This window comes from Cherax quadricarinatus, chromosome 81 (assembly GCF_038502225.1).
Source record: "Cherax quadricarinatus isolate ZL_2023a chromosome 81, ASM3850222v1, whole genome shotgun sequence".
Classification (NCBI taxonomy): Eukaryota; Metazoa; Arthropoda; class Malacostraca; order Decapoda; family Parastacidae; genus Cherax; species Cherax quadricarinatus.
Window position 1 is genome coordinate 8,981,024 of NC_091372.1, and position 20,255 is coordinate 9,001,278.

Below are 20,255 nucleotides of genomic sequence, written 5' to 3' on the forward strand. Positions count from 1 at the left end.
TCCTTTACAATTCATCCCACTAGCAAAACATTTGCCCAACCCAATTTTCAATGCCACCCAAGAAATAAGCTCTGATAACTCTATCCACTTACATGCAACAATTAATTCAACTGATATCAGTTCTACATTAATTTGTTACTGAAAAGAAAATAATGCATCCATGCTGAGAGGAAAAATAATAAGTGAAATAGTATATTTTCTAAGTGCACTAAAACTAGCTGATGAAGTCTTTGGTATATCTACACAAAGCTATTTAATCACCAAAATCTGCTGCAATGTCGGTCTACAAACTATTCAATTGCAACAGCCCATTGCTGAAAAGGTTGCATGGCGATCCGCTTGCAGCTTCTATGTTCAACATGGAGATCACCTGTCTCACAGCTGTGAGTGACCCTCACTCAGGAGACTTCCTCTTAACAGTTTTTATTCCGACAAGAAGTTTATGTCTGAAACCGCAGACTTCACGTTGCAGTGGTTCTCAGTCTCGTCCCTCAGTCACCCAAGTTCCAAGGGATGGCTTGGTATAAACTTTTATAATAGTTACCGACGAATTGGTTAAGAAAGACACGTGAACAGACTCTAAGATATATTTATAAGAAAACGATACACTTCTGGAACCTGGATCACTTCCAACAGAGTTTTAAAAGACAGTATATATAGGCAGAGTGAGGTGTGAGTGACATGACCTGAAGAATGACATATTGGGACGTGGACAGGTAGACAGTGAGGTCAAGTCATAACAAATATATCGAAATAAGTAGACCCTCGAATTTCATCGTCCCTTTTCTGTTTGCAAAACTATAGTTATTTTCTATAAAATGATTTTTTTTTGTTAATATTTCCCATAAGAAATAATGTAAATCCAATTAATTCATTCCAGACACCCAAAAACATTAACAAAAATACATTTTACGGATAATAACTATAGTTTTACATACAGAAAAGGGGTGACGAAATTCGAGGGTCTTCCAAAGGAGCCTCGCTACAGCTGACTATCTTAGAGAGATAACTAATATAAAATACCAACATGTTCTAAAAATAAACACAAAAGCGCTGTTATGAGATTCTTTACTGACTACGTTTCGCCCATGCAGTGGCCTTTATCGGACATCTTGGTGAATATAAATAGGAAGCTCGTCTGTCTGGCGCTTAGCAGACGAAGGATCGAGCCCCCACCAACGTCTTCTGCAAAATGACCTACGTGGGTTTAGTGTTTATCATGGATTAATAAATGTAGGCTTTATCAAGTTACAAACAGATCTGACTTGAGAATGTTTCAGAGTTTATTTTTCCAGCTAGGATAAAGGGAAGACAGTTCATTATTATCCCATTATCCTGGTAAACTTGCTACCCACGTTAATGGGATAACAATACATTATCCTGGTAAACTTGGTAGCCACCTTAATGGGAGCACAATCCATTATCCTGGTAAACTTGATAGCCACCATAATGGGATCACAATCTACGAGAGAATGGCAGACAACTGGCATGGTACTACACCAGAGTCTTCATTCTGGCTAACACTATACGTCTGAACGTACGGCAGCACAGCGGTGCTGCTGATCATAGGGAAGAATGGAAGCTCAGCGGATATATCTATATATATATATATATATATATATATATATATATATATATATATATATATATATATATATATATATATATATATATATATACATACATATATATATATATATATATATATATATATATTATTGTAAAGAGATTAGTAAGGGAGAAAAAGTTAGCATGTGAGAGCTTTTTACAAAGTAGAAGTGATACAGGGAGGGAAGAGTATATGGAGAGAAAAAGAGAGGTTAAGAGAGTGGTGAAGCAATATAAAAAGAGAGCAAATGAGAGAGTGGGTGAGATGTTATCAACAAATTTTGTTGAAAATAAGATAGGTTTTGGAGTGAGATTAATAAGTTGAGGGAGCCTAGAGAACAAATGGATTTGACAGTTAAAAATAGGAGAGGAGAGTTAGAGGTATTGGGAAGATGGAGGAAATATTTTGAGGAACTGTTAAATGTTGATGAAGATGGGGAAACTGTGATTTCATGTATAGGACAAGGAGGAATAACATCTTGTAGGAGTGAGGAAGAGTCAGTTGTGAGTGTGGGGGAAGTTCGTGAGGCAGTAAGTAGAATGAACGGGGGTAAGGTAGCTGGGATTGATGGGATAAATATATAAATGTTAAAAGCAGGTGGGGATATAGTTTTGGAGTGGTTGGTGCAATTATTTAATAAATGTATGGAAGATGGTAAGGTACCTAGGGATTGGCAGAGAGCATGCATAGTTCCTTTGTATAAAGGCAAAGGGGACAAAAGAGAGTGCAAAAAATATAGGGGGAGAAGTCTGTTGAGTGTACCTGGTAAAGTGTATGGTAGAGTTATAATTGAAAGAATTAAGAGTAAGACGGAGAATAGGATAGCAGATGAACAAGGAGGCTTTAGGAAAGGTAGGGGGTGTGTGGACCAGGTGTTTACAGTGAAACATATAAGTGAACAGTATTTAGATAAGGCTAAAGAGGTCTTTGTGGCATTTATGGATTTGGAAAAGTCGTATGACAGGGTGGATAGGGGGGCAATGTGGCAGATGTTACAGGTGTATGGTGTAGGAGGTAGGTTACTGAAAGCAGTGAAGAGTTTTTACGAGGATAGTGAGGCTCAAGTTAGAGTATGTAGGGAAGAGGGAAATTATTTCCCAGTAAAAGTAGGCCTTAGACAAGGATGTGTGATGTCACCGTGGTTGTTTAATATATTTATAGATGGGGTTGTAAGAGAAGTGAATGAGAGGGTCTTGGAAAGAGGCGTGGAGTTAAAAGATAAAGAATCACACATAAAGTGGGAGTTGTCACAGTTGCTATTTGCTGATGACACTGTGCTTTTGGGAGATTCTGAAGAGAAGTTGCAGAGGTTGGTGGATGAGTTTGGTAGGGTATGTAAAAGAAGAAAATTAAAAGTGAATATAGGAAAGAGTAAGGTTATGAGGATAACAAAAAGATTAGGTGACAAAAGATTGGATATCAGACTGGAGGGAGAGAGTATGGAGGAAGTGAATGTATTCAGATATTTAGGAGTGAAGGTGTCAGCAGATGGGTCTATGAAGGATGAGGTGAATCATAGAATTGATGAGGGGAAAAGAATGAGTGGTGCACTTAAGAGTCTGTGGAGACAAAGAACTTTGTCCGTGGAAGCAAAGAGGAGAATGTATGAGAGTATAGTTTTATCAACGCTCTTATATGGGTGTGAAGCATGGGTGATGAATGTTGCAGCGAGGAGAAGGCTGGACGCAGTGGAGATGTCATGTCTGAGGGCAATGTGTGGTGTGAATATAATGCAGAGAATTCGTAGTTTGGAAGTTAGGAGGAGGTGCGGGATTACCAAAACTATTATCCAGAGGGCTGAGGAGGGGTTGTTGAGGTGATTCGGACATGTAGAGAGAATGGAGCGAAACAGAATGACTTCGAGAGTGTATAAATCTGTAGTGGAGGGAAGGCGGGGTAGGGGTCGGCCTTGGAAGGGTTGGAGGGAGCGGGTAAAGGAGGTTTTGTGTGCGAGGGACTTGGAATTCCAGCAGGCATGCGTGAGCGTGTTTGATAGGAGTCAATGGAGACAAATGGTTTTTAATACTATACGTGCTGTTGGAATGTGAGCAAAGTAACATTTATGAAGGGGTTCAGGGAAACCGGCAGACCGGACTTGAGTCCTGGAGATGGGAGGTACAGTGCCTGCACTCTGAAGGAGGGGTGTTAATGTTGCAGTTTAAAAACTGTAGTGTAAAGCACCCTTCTGGCAAGACAGTGATGGAGTGAATGATGGTGAAAGTTTTTATTTTTCGGGCCACCCTGCCTTGGTGGGGAACGGCTGATGTAAGGTGTGTGAGGTGTGTGTGAAGTGTGAGTGAGGTGTGAGTGATGTGTGTGTGAAGTGTGAGTGAGGTGTGAGTGATGTGTGTGTGAAGTGTGAAGTGTGAGTGAGGTGTGAGTGAGGTGTGTGTGAAGTGTGAGTGAGGTGTGAGTGATGTGTGTGTGAAGTGTGAGTGAGGTGTGAGTGATGTGTGTGTGAAGTGTGAGGTGTGAGTGATGTGTGTGTGAAGTGTTAGTGAGGTGTGAGTGAGGTGTGTGTGAAGTGTGAGTGAGGTGTGAGTGAGGTGTGTGTGAAGTGTGTTTGAAGTGTGTGTGAAGTGTATGTGAAGTGTGTGTGAAGTGTGAGTGAAGTGTGTAAGGTGTGAGTGAGGTGTGCGTGAGGTGTGTGTGAGGTGTGAGTGAGGTGTGAGTGAGGTGTGTGTGAGGTGTGTGTGAAGTGTGAGTGAGGTGTGTGTGAGGTGTGAGTGAGGTGTGTGTGTGAGGTGTGAGTGAGGTGTGAGTGAGGTGTGAGTGAGGTGTGAGTGAGGTGTGAGTGAGGTGTGTGTGAGGTGTGAGTGAGGTGTGTGTGAGGTGTGAGTGAGGTGTGAGTGAGGTGTGGCCATTGGAGCATCTTACACAACAACGTAGGTCACTGAGGGAGGAACCTGTCCTACCACACGTTCCTCCTGGTATATAAGGAGTCAGGACGCAGGAGCTGGTATATAAGGAATCAGGACGCAGGAGCTGGTATCACTTCTCATCCACACTGCACCATGAACACTAAGGTACTGCTGAACACTGACATAATATTAATAATAACTTTTAATGTTCAGCACTGAACTCGTCTGGGTCATTTAAGATATGGTGGAGGCTCGATCCCCCGTCTGCTGTGCTCTAGACATATGCTATTCCTACTGGTGTGAAGAGTGTGGGAAAGACACACTGAAAGCTTGTGCTGCGGACACGTTTCGGTCTGCTTGGAAAGATCGAAATGTTTTCCCCAATTAAAGTTTACTCTATAATAAGTGCATGGCCTTTATTGATGTCTGGTGTTACTGAAGACTAAGGTAGGATGCTATGTCTGCAACTACTGCAGCAGGAGCACTAAGACTGGTACTTGTGTCTGGTATTACTGAACATTAAGCAGGTATCTGTATCTAGTACTACCGCAGCAGGAGCACATTAAGTAGGTATCTGTATCTGGTACTACCGCAGCAGGAGCACTAAGATAGGTACTTGTGTCTGGTATTATTGAATACCAAGTAGATAGCCATGTCTGGTACTACTGCATCAACAATACTAAGGCACTTCGCTCTGTCTGGCATTGCTTGCCGATACCGAAGATCAGTGTAGAAAAGATATTCAATGAATTTATGTTATCTATAGATATCTGAGAGTAATAAAAACACTGAGGGAGGTCAGATGTCACCATTAGTTGTTATATACAGTATATATCATATTTAAACAAACAATGATATGTATTCACTGTAGTGAGAAGTCAAGCAGGATTGCATATATATGTATAAGTATACACATATATACATATATATATATACCTATATACATATATAAACTTATAGAGTAATTCAATTTGACTCAGAGAAGGCGAGGACAAGGTCTTTACGAGACGCGAAGTAACCCTCTTGAAGGAAGTAAACCAGGAGTCTCTTCTTTTCTTATAACTGTTTTAACCACGATTGAAATTGTCGATAATTGCTCTTCAGGTATTCTTCCTGCTGGGTTTGGTGGCCGTGGTTGCTGCAGACAAGCGTCCAGCCCTCGCCTACGGCCCTCCTCCGGTAAGTATTAATACTGTAAACGTCTTAGTAAGCTCTAGACAAACAATGCTATTGGATTTGATGCTGGAAAGAGGAGAGTAGTTGTAACTGTATCAGTAACTTTGCATCAGCTTCAAGGTACTCTCCTTGAAGGGTCTGTAGGTGTCTAGAAATGATCACTTATGCGATCACTTGTGCTGCCAAAAATCTGCTCTGATGAAATAGCGGAAAATCTATATGAATATCTACTGTTTTTGTACTTTGGTGGAACAGATGGATAGATGGATTGTCAAGTATACTATTATCATCAACAATAATGTTTTCCTTATCTAACTCATTCATTTAGAAAGGGAAATCTTTCATTAGTTCACAAGTCACTGCTTCCACTGACAGGTCTCATCTGAGGAGTTCGAAGCTCCCAAGTATGGCTTCGACTTCGTAGTGCAGGACGCCGAGTCCGGCAACGACTTCGCCCACCAGGAGACTCGCGACGACGACAACACCAAGGGGTCATATACCATTCAGCTCCCCGACGGTCGTCGTCAAACTGTGACTTACTACGTGGACGGTGACTCAGGATTCATTGCCGATGTCCAGTACGAGGGAGAAGCTCGCTACCCCGACTCCAGTGAGGTCGGCAGGTACTCCCCACCAGCAGCACCCAGTTCCCGGTACGGCGCGCCTTAAGTGGAGTTGTGTATAACAGAGTCACCCAGTTCCCGGTACGGCGGACCTTAAGTGGAGTTGTGTATAACACAAGTCACCAAGTTCCATCTGCAGCCCACGTTCACTACTTCTGAAAAGTCACTTCCACGGGACTTCAAAGTTCATCTTTCGCCATGAATATTCTGTGAAGCGAATAAGAGAAGTGACTTACAACACCTGATAGTCCCAAGTCACTCATAATATTGACACAGGTGTTTCCATTCTCAACTCTCACCTTCTTATCAATACATTTTTGTTGATATTTATGCTGATTATGTAAATAAGCTCCAGATTCCATCATTAAATTATACGTAATTTATTCTGAAGTTTTAATTTAGTTTCAGTTCCAATTACTTAACAGAGAGACGCTTGTGTAAAGAAACCATACCACGGGTGAGGTTAGAACCCGCGATCAGAGAGTCACAAAAAGTCCAGACAGTCGCGTTAGCCACTGGACCAATGGTTAACCGGGTTCTAACGCGGGTTCTGTTAATAATATTCTATGGGATGAACAGAACTTTTTTTAAAACGAACAGAAGAATATATTGGCTAGTGATATTGATCTTAAAAGCACTTAACCTGCAAAGAATTAATAAAATAACTCGCGAATAAGAGCAGTAACAAGTCATGCCATGACTGGTACGACTCATAACTAAACAAATAATATGAAAATAGAATCATAGATGGCGCTGAAGTGCTCTTAAAATCATTATCAAACCATTAAAACAGTGGTTTATGATGAGCTAAAACGCCCTTTAAATTCCACTTACCAAAATATGGATGAATTAATAGCATAAACTAAATATAATGCTGGCAAAATCAGTGATCCCAAAAATTCTTAAACTTAGAGAATTTGATTGGAAGACCCAGGAATAACAAAAAGGTTCATAAACAAGGAAAACAAATAATATATTCTAAAAAATGGAATTTTTTTGGTAGAGAGGGTAAATGAAGAATAAATCTGAAGCTATCTTAAAGTGAAGTGATTTTAGAAGTAATAATAATAATAATAATAATGTTGATAAATTAGACACATGTGCAACTCTTGGGTATCTTTATTGAGGAAACGTTACGCCACACAGTGGCTTCATCAGTCCATACATAGGAGAAACTTGAAGAACAGGAGGAGAATGAGGTAATCAGTCCCTCAACCTTGAGTCGATGTGTTCAGTCCATCAATCTTGAGTAGAATACGGCAGATGAGCGGAGAAGCAGCTTATAAACCGTATGGCAGGAGAGGTGTAGCAGTCATAGGTGGTGTCACATTTGTTCAATGTGGAAGTAGGTCGTGCCCAAGAATTAGGCAAGCGAAGAATTCCTAAGTATTAAGATCCCAAGAAGTTGCAGTGTCTGACAGGTTTGTAGATGAATGGTTCATAGAACCGACATGTTGATAAATTAGACACATGTGTCTAATTTATCAACATGTCGGTTCTATGAACCATTCATCTAATAATAATAATAATAATAATAATAATAATAATAATAATAATAATAATAATAATAATAATAATAATAATAATAATAATCTTTATTTCTACACGTACATGATACAACTTATACAGACCATAGCTGACATCAATGACATACTACTGTATAGAAAACCCCTTGTCATGTAGAGCATTTCCAGCAAATTAGGTCAGTTTTGCCCCAGGATGCGACCCACACCAGTCCACTAACACCCAGGTACCTACTTACTGGTGGGTGAACAGGGACAGCAGGTGTAGGGAAACTAACACCGAAGTACCTAGTTACTGCTAAGTGAACAGGGACAGTAGGTGTCTTAAGGAAACACACCCAAATGTTTTCACCCCTACCGGGGATCGAACCACGGATCTTAATGTGGTTTGAAATCAAAGAAAAACGACAAAGTCACGTCAGTGGGCTCTTATCAGAAGCGAATGTCATGTTTGTAGCATTTACAGAAACACACACAAGGGATTTTTGGGATGGAAAGATAAAGACAGAAAACTATAACATGTATAGACGTGATATAATTAATAGGTCACAGAAGAAGTAGGAATCTATGTAAAAGATACTTTCTGTAGCACAGAAGTGCTGAACTCTACGAATGATATAGTAGAAAGCCCAGGCATTAAAGTTGAAAATAGGAATTTGGTAGTTATCCTAGTATATGAACCACTATCAGCAACTGCTGAGAATTCACACATCAGTTAAGGAAGATAGATAGCTAACCATACCACGGGCGGGATTTGAACCCGCGGTCAGAGAGTCTCAAAACTCCAGACCGTCGCGTTAGCCACTGGACCAGCTAGCCACAATAAGATCGTGGCTAACGCGACGGTCTGGAGTTTTGAGACTCTCTGACCGCGGGTTCAAATCCCGCCCTTGGTATGGTTTGTTTGCAATCGTGTCATTACGATTTCGTGAGTCAAGATAGATAGCTATCTGGATAAGCTAGAAAATCCCACACTAAATATTTTACTCCTTGGAGATTTTAATCTCCCTCATGTAAAATGGAAGATGGTGCAACGTAACGTTATACCAAAAATATCCCCGGGAAGCAGCCTGGCTCAACAGGTACATACCAGGGAACTAATGAGGCTTTGTGAAAAGTACTCATTAAACCAACAGGTTATTGATCCCACCAGAAATAAAAATAACCTGGATTTGATATTCACAAACAACGAGGAACTGATCAAAGACACAACAGTTACAAAAAACAATATACTCTGATCATCATAACATCATAGAAGTTCAAACGAGTATTAACTCAAGGTTAGGAAACTGCACCACTAATGTTAGACACGGGATGTTCAGTAAGTTTATTTTTAACACCCATAAACCAAGAGCTATAAGACATATCCTGGGAATCAGACATGAGCGCTCCTAAATCCCCACCAGTGCCTAGAGAAGCTGAATACAGAAGCATACAAAGTATGTATGGAGCACGTACCTTTGAGGAGACCCAGAGGATCAGATATAGAGAGAGAGCGTAGGAAATGGTACAGAAGAAGAAAACGGGTTACTGAATTGTTTAGAAACACAAATATGCTACAACAGAGGAAAGATAGACTTAGCAGAGAGATCACTGAATTAGAGCAAAAACTTAGGATGTCATACCTCACAGAAGAAGTACAAAGGGAACAAAGGGCCATACAGGACATTGCAAGAAACCCAAAATATTTCTGTTCCTACGCAAAATCCAAGCTAAGAACTACCTGAAGAATTGGACCACTACTGAGAGGAGACTCGTGTACTGACGAAGAACAGGAAATGAGTGAAATCCTAAAAGAACAGTAAATGACAGCAAGGTAGAAAATGCAGAAATATTTTTCACTTCAGAAGGCCGCACAGACCAACTAACTGACATTAGTACAAATCCCATAGATTTCGAAAAAGAAATGGAAAACATGCCCACTCACTCAGCACCTGGACCAGATTCATGGAATGCTCTATTTATAAAGAAGTGCAAAGTACCACTAACACGAGCCCTCAGTATTCTTTGGAAAAAGAGCTTAGATCTAGGTGAAATACCGGAGGCCTTGTCGGGTTCTAAACCATTTAAGAAAAAAAAAGTGTGTTGCAGTGTCAGACAAGATGGTATAAACCTTGGTAATAAATACCGACAAGTTGGTTTAGAAAGACACGTAAGCAAACACTATAACATATTTATTAGAAAACGTTTCGGTCCTGGGACCTTGATCACTTCTAACATACAGAGGTAGAAAGACATTATATATATAGGCGGAGAGTGAGATGTGACGCACGTGACCTGAGGAATGTCATAAGAACATAAGAATGGAGGAACACTGTAGAAGGCCTACTGGCCCATGCGAGGCAGGTCCTTATCAAAACAACCTCTGCCTATGATGAGGACCAGTAGACGATGAAATCATGTGACTCCTGTGTTGTTGGGTTGGTGCTGCTTAAGTATCATGTATGCCAATGTTTTTGAAATTTTGTAGTTTCCAGTGTTGCGTTCTATAGTGTCGGTGACGGTGAATAGTGAGGCTTCTAGGCACCGTCGGCGTCTGAGGTCTGGTTCGGTGAGAACGAGTTGTGCCTCGTTCCAGTTCATCAAATGCCCCGTGGAGTCTCTGTGGAGGACACAGGCGTACCTTACATCGTCTCTGTTAGAGGCATTTCGATGCTCATTCAGGCGGACTGCAAGATCTCTGCCTGTCTCGCCTACATATTTCTTGGGACAGAACCCACAGGGGATAGTGTAGACGCCTGCTGTAGAAGTTAGAGGTGTGGGGCTGCGTTTAGTAGTGAGGTCTTTGATAGAGGATGTGTTTATGGTGGAAACGTTGATGTTACTCACAGCAAGTGCCCGGCGAGTATTCGTGGCAACATCGCCACATGGGAGTACTATGAACTGCAGTCCGCCTGAATGAGCATCGAAATGCCTCTAACAGAGACGATGTAAGGTACGCCTGTGTCCTCCACAGAGACTCCACGGGGCATTTGATGAACTGGAACGAGGCACAACTCGTTCTCACCGAACCAGACCTCAGACGCCGACGGTGCCTAGAAGCCTCACTAATCACCGTCACCGACACTATAGAACGCAACACTGGAAACTACAAAATTTCAAAAACATTGGCATACATGATACTTAAGCAGCACCAACCCAACAACACAGGAGTCACATGATTTCATCGTCTACTGGTCCTCATCATAGGCAGAGGTTGTTTTGATAAGGACCTGCCTCGCATGGGCCAGTAGGCCTTCTACAGTGTTCCTCCATTCTTATGTTCTTATGACATTCCTCAGGTCACGTGCGTCACATCTCACTCTCCGCCTATATATATAATGTCTTTCTACCTGTGTATGTTAGAAGTGATCAAGGTCCCAGGACCGAAACGATTTCTAATAAATATGTTATAGTGTTTGCTTACGTGTCTTTCTAAACCAAGAAAAAAAAAAAACATAAGAAAGAAGGAACACTGCAACAGGCCTACTGACCCATGGGGTGCAGGTCCATGCCCCCCCCCCCCCCCAATTAGCCAAATGACCCACCCAGTCTGGTCAGCTACACTCAAGGAAGGAGCACGGCACCAGACCCAGCAGCACAAGCTAGTCAGGTCCAACTCACACCCACCCACACCCACTCATGTATTTATCTAACCTATTTTTAAAACTACACTGTACTCGGGAGTTTGTTCCACTCATCCACAACTCTATTACCAAACCAGTGCTTTCCTATATCCTATGTTTCATACGTAACATAGCCTGACTAAGCCTAGCCAAACGTAACCTAGCCTAAGCCTAGCCAAACGTAACTTAGCCTACTAAGCATAGCCAAACGTAACCTAGCCTGACTAAGCCTAGCCAAACGTAACCTAGTCTACTAAGCATAGCCAAACGTAACCTAGCCTGACAAGGTCTAACCAAACGTAAGCTAACATGACTAGGCCTGTGTACGAATGGTATATAATACCGACAAGATGAGAGTAAGACACATGTGCACATGTGTCTTACTCTCATCATGACTAAGCCTAGTCAAACGTAATCTAGCCTTGCCATAGCCTAGCCAAACATAATCTAGCCTGACTAAGCCTAGCCACACATAACCTAGTCTGACTAAGCCTAGCCAAACGTAGCCTAGCCTGACTAAACCTACCCAAACGTAACCTAGCATGACTAAGCCTAGCCAAACGTAACCTAGCCTGACTAAGACTAATCTATTCTAAGCTAACTGGAGATACTGAATCTAAGAATCTACACTAGATTTGTTTAGTCAAAGCAATCACTGCATTACAAGAAATCATCACAAAATCAACTTAGAAAACACGTCATAAGTATAAAGTGGCTTCTCAAGCTAACTACTGTCTTAGCTTACTCAGCTACGATCATTTTACCAACATACACATAAGTTAGCGTCTCGAGGTGTGGTCATCGCAGCATCTTTCACAACAATGCAGGTCACTGGAGGGAGGAACCTGTCCTACCACACTTTCCTCCTGGTATATAAGATGGCAGGAAGCAGGAGCTGGTATCACTCTTCATCCACTCTACACCATGAACACAAAGGTACGTAAGCCGTCTCTGGTACTACTGTATGCTAAAGGTACGTACCGGTGTCCGGCACTACATCGCCAGCAACAATGATTGATTTAATAGCGAGAGAAATTATTTTTAAAATTCCTGTTGTTTTTCAGGTATTCTTCCTGCTGGGTCTGGTGGCCGTGGTTGCCGCAGACAAGCGTCCAGCCCTCGCCTACGGACCTCCTCCGGTAGGTGCTGTTTTGTATTCATGGGGCAGAGCAGGAGGTACTCAGAATAGATCAGTGAAAGGGAAGAATAACTTCGTCTTCTCTGGTCGAGACCTGTTCACCGACCTGTTCAGTAACTTGTTCATGGGTCATCGCAAGACTAAGACTCGTGTCAGGGCACGTGTCCTGGTGAATGTTATACATTTATCTAGGGCCTTTGCATTTCAGGAACCTATAGATGTTCAACGCTTAAGTATCTTGTCGAAGTCTGTGCCTGCACAGCAGGAGTTTTTAGCTGAATACAAGCTGAAAGAAGCCTGATCAGGCGAAATGTTTCGAGAATAATGATACCTATATGTTAAACATGTAGATTACTTGTCAATAGGTAATCACACAAACACCCGTGTAGCCCCCCCAAAAAAAAAAAAAAAACTATGAGTTACATTTACCGTAGTGGTTCATAAAGACATTGATCTGGTGTAGTTCATGTATAATATTGCTGTAGATTATATTGTATATCTTAACTATACAACCCAGTGGTTTAAGAGCAAGAACTTCATTAGATAACTTTACTGACAGGTCTCATCTGAGGAGTTCGAAGCTCCCAAGTATGGCTTCGACTTTGTAGTGCAGGACGCCGAGTCCGGCAACGACTTCGCCCACCAGGAGACTCGCGACGACGACAACACCAAGGGGTCGTACACCATTCAGCTCCCCGACGGTCGTCGTCAGACTGTGACTTACTACGTGGACGGTGACTCAGGATTCATTGCCGATGTCCAGTACGAGGGAGAAGCTCGCTACCCCGACTCCAGTGAGGTCGGCAGGTACTCCCCACCAGCAGCACCCAGTTCCCGGTACGGCGCACCTTAAGTGGAGTTGTGTATAACACAAGTCACCAAGTTCCATCTGCAGACCACGTTCACTGCTCCTGAAAAGTTACTTCCACTGGACTTCAAAGTTCATCTTCCGCCAAGAATATTCTGTGAAGCGAAGATGAGAAGTGACTTAGAGCACCTGGTGAACCAGAGTCACTCATAATATTGACTCAGATTGTTTAGTATTTAGATTTAAAGCTTAAAGACTACACAAGGGGTCATTAAGGCTGCATGTCACCCGCTTACCACCAGTCAAGAATACTTTTAATCCCTAAAATAGGGATTAAAGTAAGTTGTAAGCATATATAAACACCTCTCAATGCTTATATTTTGACGCTGGTGTTCCCAATCTTACCTGTCATCCTTCCTTCAACACCTGTGTGTTGATATCTGTATTTTGTATATAATTTATAAACTTTACAATTAAATTATGTGTAACTTATTCTGAATTTTGATTTGAGCTGCATTTCCAAAAAACTTTACATAAACAGGAAAACAATTGCTTCGCTTCCAGCTATTACAATTGCCAGAGCTATTAGGAAGAAAATCCCTCAGTCTCCCCTCTAATAACTAGTCAACTAGCCTGTAAGCTGGCCTTAATATGCTCGTGCCAGCCTACTACTCAAAATTAAAAAAATCCGCTGGAGTTTTATGACTAACCGCGGGTTTTATCCCCACACGTAGTATGGTTTATTTACAATCGTGTCTTTACGATCTCGTGAGTCATATTTAACCTAGGAAGGAAGAATGAGAACTGTGGATTATACTTGAAAAAATATTTTATGCCATCAAAAGCGTGTCTAGGGATTTAACACAAATATTTTGTATTATATTAACTGTAAACAAGGAATGTACTCAGCCTAGAGTACAAAAGATAACGTTTAATATACATGTAATATATTTAACAACAACTATAAACTTGAATGTACACTGCACACACATTACAGTAAGGTACATCACATTCCGTACATTACCGCAAATCTCCTACATTCTGTACATTACTTTAGAAAATGTAGGAGATTTGCTTTTACAGGAGGGAAAACAATCATGACAACTCAGCTCTCCTAATTACAGAATGGGGGACACAAACAATGGAAATAAGTAAGTTTCCCAATGGAAATAAGTCACTTTGTTGGCCTGGAGATTTATGACCCTCTGATCGCGGGATAGAACCCACGATCAGGATTCTCTACACACATGCCGATATGTATGATAATCTATGTAACTGTATTTGTGTGTACCTGAATAAACTTACGTATCGATCACCGCCTGGCAGTTTGCCTCTCAAGCAAACGTGTATAGCGGCGCTCAACACACAGTAAACACAGCAGTAGCGGAGACTCCTCAGCAGGTGGAAGATTCTCTCAGGACAACCACCAGGGGAGGATCTACTTTGAAACTAATGAAGCTTAGGCTTCAAGGGCCCCTAATTCCGAAGGAGGCCCCAAAAGCGACTTTAGTCCACAGTGCTGTATGAGAAGGGGTTGCAATGGGGCGCCAACGTGATGGTTCGAGCTTCAGGGCCCCCAAAACGTAGGTCCCTCATTGAGAACATTGAGGCCTCTATTGATGTTGGTAACATAACAGATGTGATGAAAATGCCTCTGAAAATCAAAAAGTTGAAGAATAAGACACCTGTGCAACATTTGGCATTGCCAAATGTTGCACAAATATCCGTTTCTTCGACATCACAGGTGTGACTATAAGAGTGCATCGTGCAATCTTGAAGGTGACCCATAATACAGATAGTCCCCAAGACCTATTCAACTCATCACAGCTGAACGTACACCTTACCCATCACAGTAAACTCAAAAATATATACATATACATTTCAATTTGACACACATGGAGAAGACGTACACCTGTCTGAATCATGTTTCTGTATATACATACATATGTATGCAAACAATCGCAGACAGACGATCTTAACAATACAGGATAAGCCACGGGGGGTGGAAATCTTTAGCTAAAGTACTTTCAAACTTTTCAGAGCGTCATCAGGAGCTATGCAATGTTTCAAGGCTGCAACTGAAGGAGTGAGGGGAAGTATTTTTCCTCAGAATAGTGCAGAGTGGGCCTGTCGCCTCCTTCTGGTTCTCGTAGACTGTGGTAGGAGTGACGCTGTCCGCTGACCACAGTCTAAGAGAGCCAGTAGGAGGCGACAGACCCACTCTGCGCTATTCTGAGAGAAAAAAAACTTCCCCTCACCCGTTCAGTTGCAACCTTGCAACATTGCATAGCTCCTGATGACGCTCTGAAAAGTGTGAAAGTACTTTAGCTAAAGATTTCCACCCTCCTGTGGCTTGTCTTGCGTACATATGTATATATATTTAAATCTGACACATGTAACGGAGAGATATACATGGACTATGTATATGCATCTCTCATGTGGGAAGTAAAACAGGGTATATTGTAATAAATTAGAGTATATTGGGAGTATATATTGTGTCATAAGTGACACAAGCGACTAGAGTTTATTTACAATAAACATAAATCAATAAACAATCGATAAACGTAAATTTGATTCACGAAATTGCAATCCCACCCGTTCCCTGATTCGTTTGCAATAACACGATTGCAAACGAATCAGGGAACGGGTGGGATTCGAATCCATGGCAAGTGAGTTCTAAAAAGTACTGGCCAGTGGTTAACGCACCGGCTTGTGAGTTCTTAGACTCACTCGCCATGGGTTCAAATCCCATCCGTTCCGTGATTTGATTTTTTTTTCTCACAACTTTGTTTACAATCAATAATTACTTAAGTATGAAGTAGCATTTCTTACTAATTCCTCTAATTGTGTGGCAACACAATTGTTCTCAAAGATTTGTTAAGGTATACCATGAATTAAGGAAAGATCCTGGACTTAACTTACGGAACAGACAAAATAATGTGATAGTAATTATAGACAAGGTAGATTATAGTGGAAAAATGAACACGTTATTAAAACGTGGGGGAACTTACGTGCCTCTTAAGTGTCCGTTATTAGAAGACAGGGAACTTATGTGCCCCTTAAGTGACCTATATTAGAAGATCCGGAACTTACGTGCCCCTTAAGTGTCCGTTAATAGAAGACAGGGAACTTACGTGCCCCTTAAGTGTCCGTTATTAGAAGATCGGGAACTTACGTGCCCCTTAAGTGACCTATATTAGAAGACAGAGGAACTTACGTGCCCCTTAAGTAGTTGAATGATTATTTTAACAAAATATACACTGCCAGCCCCACAGAACATATAATCTAGCTGAACTATCTAATTTACGCTTCTTAATTACTGACTGACCTTACTGAGCGTCTCTGACTGACCTTACTGAGCGTTGCTTAACGAGATCATCATTACACTTAAGTGTACGTCTCAAATCCTTATTAAAATTGCAGGTAATGTGTCTAAGAGGGTTGTTATTAGGGAGTGAATATTTATCAGCATCACTAAGTCCTTCACGCTTCTTTGTGAGAATAACCTTTAAGGTAACCGACTTCGTAATGTGGAAAGTAACATCTTTCTCGAGGTCATGGTAAGTCTTAATGAAAGTTCTTGGACAATTGGGATTCATGGTTGTGAAAATAATGTTGAGTATATTAAGAGTTTATGTATGTTGCAAGTGCCAAGAGAGAGAGAGAGAGAGAGAGAGAGAGAGAGAGAGAGAGAGAGAGAGAGAGAGAGAGAGAGAGAGAGAGAGAGAGAGAGAGAGAGGCCGCCCTTCTTTTCCAGGCTGCCATTTTTTTTTCGCTATCGACTCAGGTTGAGCAAAACTTAATCCAGACTCTAAGGCTGCGTTTAGACCAGAGTCAAGTTTATATCGGAGTCAAGTTTATATCAGAGTCAAGTTTATATCAGAGTCAAGTTTATATCAGAGTCAATACACAAATAACCCGCACATGAAAGAGAGAAACGTCGTCGTAAGCTTCTCTCTTTTATGTGCGGGTTATTTGTGTATCGTTCCAGTCACGGTATTGTTCCTTTTTGTTATTTATCAGAGTCAAGTTTATATCAGTCAAGTTTATATTAGAGTCAAGTTTATATCAAAGCCAAGTCACTTTACCCAGAAGTTGATACAAGAATCGTGGACCGGGCCGCGGGGGCGTTGATCCCCGGAATAACCTCCAGGTAACCTCCAGGTAACCATGTTAAGAGGTCTGATGTTACAATTCCTACGTATATTGTTCACGATACACACAATAATTCTGATTGGAAATATGTAAAAATAACAGTCTTGATGGACTGATTACATCGACTCCAAGCTGAGGGACTGATTACCTCAGTCTTCAGATCTTCACCATTCTTCTTTCTATTGGACTGATGAAGGCACTATAGGGCGAAACGTTTCCACCATAAAGATACCCAAGTTTTGCATATGTGTCTAGTTTATCAAAATCTGCCGTGTTGTAACGCTTCGATGTCCTTTTATGCAGTGTTTCTTAAGCAGGAGAAGACATCTCAACAGCGAGTCTTCCTTCACGTTCTGTTTAAGAAAGTGTCTTCTAAATGAGGAATTTAACAAAATCTACGATACTGCGATTAAACTAAGATAATCCTGGCGAAACGTTTCCTCAATAAGGATTCCAAAACGTTGCACATGTGTCTAATGTATCAACTTGTCGGTTTTCTAGGCCATTTATTCACAGCTACGCGCCATCAAGCCACAAATACCCGTGTCAGGAAGCACTTGCCCGTGACACGGACACACTTGTCCTTTTCTTGACAAACCACCAGAAGACAGTACGAGAAAAAACATCAATAGGAAAAATAAATAAGAAAAATGCTTAGCAACATATAATTCAAATAAATATTTTGCCAAAGGGAAATCGCATGAGAGCTGTTAGCAAAAAAGTTCATACGAACTTTGGAAATCAAAAGTTCATACCTATGAGCTAAAAGGCTTTCAGAGTTATAGCATTCAGTCGTCAGGCAAGAAGTTGAAGATTCTCCACTGGAAATGTGAAACTTCAAGTTCCTCTTGATGTAAGTTCGAGATAGGTAAGGAACTTGGGTGACTGGTGGAGTTATGTGAGCTTCTTAAGATGCGCCGTACCGGGAACTGGGTGACTGTATTATACACAACTCCACTTAAGGCGCGCCGTACCGGGAACTGGGTGCTGCTGGTGGGGAGTACCTGCCAACCTCACTGGAGTCAGGGTAGCGAGCTTCTCCCTGGTACTGGACATCGGCAATGAAACCTGAGTCACCATCTACGTAGTAATTAACAGTCTGCAGACGACCGTCGGGGAGCTGAACGGTGAACGACCCCTTGGTGTTTTCGTTGTCGCGAGTCTCCTGCTGGGCGAAGTCGTTGCCAGACTCGCCGTCCCTTACAGCCCAGTCGAAGCCATACTTGGGAGCTTCGAACTCCTCAGATGAGAACCTCTGTGCCTGTAAAGGTATCCAATTTCCCTTATGTTTTCTTTCATAGATCCAAAGGACAAGTAGTTGAGAGCTCATGCGAATCAATGTTACGAATTTAAGCTGTAAGATTTATCAAGTATGACAGATGGATTGGAAATACTGAAAATAAACTCATTGGATTTACTGGGACAACTTTTAGCTGTGTGTAAAACTTTATCAAATCACGTCTTGATAAACTGGGTGTTAGTGGACTGGTGTGGGTCGCATCCTGGGACAAAACTGACCTAATTTGCGGGAAATGCTCAGCATAACAAGTGACTTTCTATATAGTAGTATGTCATTGATGTCAGCTATAGTCTGTATACCTTGTACGTGTACTGGTAGAAATAAAAATTATTGTTATTATCATTATTATTATTCATAGTGAAATCTGACTTGTCAAACCTCGATACAGAGCAAAACGCAAATTGATAAATCTCTACACAGAGCGAAACGTTGTTCCGAGCAACAATTCTTCAACAACTTATGTCTTTTCTTCAGGAAGACAGAGTTACTGGTCTTACCTGAGGAGCGCCATAGGCCAAGGAAGGTCTCTTGTCTGCCGAGACGAACGCCACAAGACCCAACAACAGAAATACCTGACGAAGAGATGTTAAACTGATCATTATTCATCCTAAACTATCTTAAATACAACGTAAACAACTTGAAATATAATGTAAACAATCTTCAATACATTGTATACAATCTTAAGTATAATGTATACAAATAACTAAACTTAGATGTATTTAAATAAATCTGTTTGAATTATTAGGTTTAAAGTCTGTCTACTACACGATGGTCATTAAGGATGTATGTAACCTATTTATCACCTGTCAAAACTATTTTAATTTGTTAAATAGGGATTAAATAGGTATAATATTCGTCAGGAGACAGGACAAGTGTTTCCTGACGCGGGTCTTACTTAGATGACCCACAGTTGGAGCTTTTGGTCATCTGACCGAGGCCTTCCACTGGCTTACCACTCCACCACTTATACAAAAAAACATTTAGAATATTACCAGATATTATAGAAGTAATATGTATAAATTTCTTAGATGTTAGTGGGAGAAATCGAAAAATATTTCCAATTATTTCTGGCGGTACTTTCAAATTATTGTAAGACATTCCAGGGAAATTTTAATTTCATTTCTAGACATTCTGGGGAATTTTTAAAATATTTTTAGACATTCTGGGGAGAATTTCGAGATAATTTCAGACATTTCAGGGAGGAACTTAGTACACTTTGCAAAGTGACAAATCAATACCTTTCAACTTAGTCATATAGACTAAAGTACTAACTTAAGTTAGCATCTTAAGTTAGCACCTTAAGATGCCAACTTAAGACTGTCTATCTTCAGTAGTACCAGACACAGCTACGTACCTTAGTGTTCATGGTGCACTAGTAATTCGAACAGTGATACCAGCTTCTGCTGGCTGTCTGTATTTATACCTGTCTGGGTATAACGTTTCACTGACCTGTATTA

At 41.1% G+C, this 20,255-nt stretch overlaps 3 protein-coding genes across 3 annotated transcripts; 2 read left to right on the top strand and 1 right to left on the bottom strand.

Annotated features, from left to right (window-relative positions):
• Positions 1-4,555: 4,555 nt before the first annotated feature.
• On the top strand, positions 4,556-6,652 carry LOC128699861 (cuticle protein 21). Its single transcript, XM_053792650.2, has 3 exons — positions 4,556-4,635; positions 5,575-5,649; positions 6,022-6,652. The coding sequence occupies exons 1-3, from the start codon at positions 4,624-4,626 to the stop codon at positions 6,313-6,315; spliced, it is 381 nt and encodes a 126-aa protein (XP_053648625.1). The 5' UTR covers positions 4,556-4,623; the 3' UTR covers positions 6,316-6,652.
• Positions 6,653-12,300: 5,648 nt separating this feature from the next.
• LOC128699724 (cuticle protein 21) lies at positions 12,301-13,835 on the top strand. The gene is made up of 3 exons (XM_053792464.2): positions 12,301-12,333; positions 12,462-12,536; positions 13,095-13,835. The coding sequence occupies exons 1-3, from the start codon at positions 12,322-12,324 to the stop codon at positions 13,386-13,388; spliced, it is 381 nt and encodes a 126-aa protein (XP_053648439.1). The 5' UTR covers positions 12,301-12,321; the 3' UTR covers positions 13,389-13,835.
• Positions 13,836-18,147: 4,312 nt separating this feature from the next.
• Positions 18,148-20,190, bottom strand: LOC128699723 (cuticle protein 8-like). Its single transcript, XM_053792463.2, has 3 exons — positions 20,153-20,190; positions 19,296-19,370; positions 18,148-18,759 (listed from the first exon to the last, which is right to left on the bottom strand). The coding sequence occupies exons 1-3, from the start codon at positions 20,162-20,164 to the stop codon at positions 18,457-18,459; spliced, it is 390 nt and encodes a 129-aa protein (XP_053648438.1). The 5' UTR covers positions 20,165-20,190; the 3' UTR covers positions 18,148-18,456.
• Between the last annotated feature and the right edge of the window lie 65 nt (positions 20,191-20,255).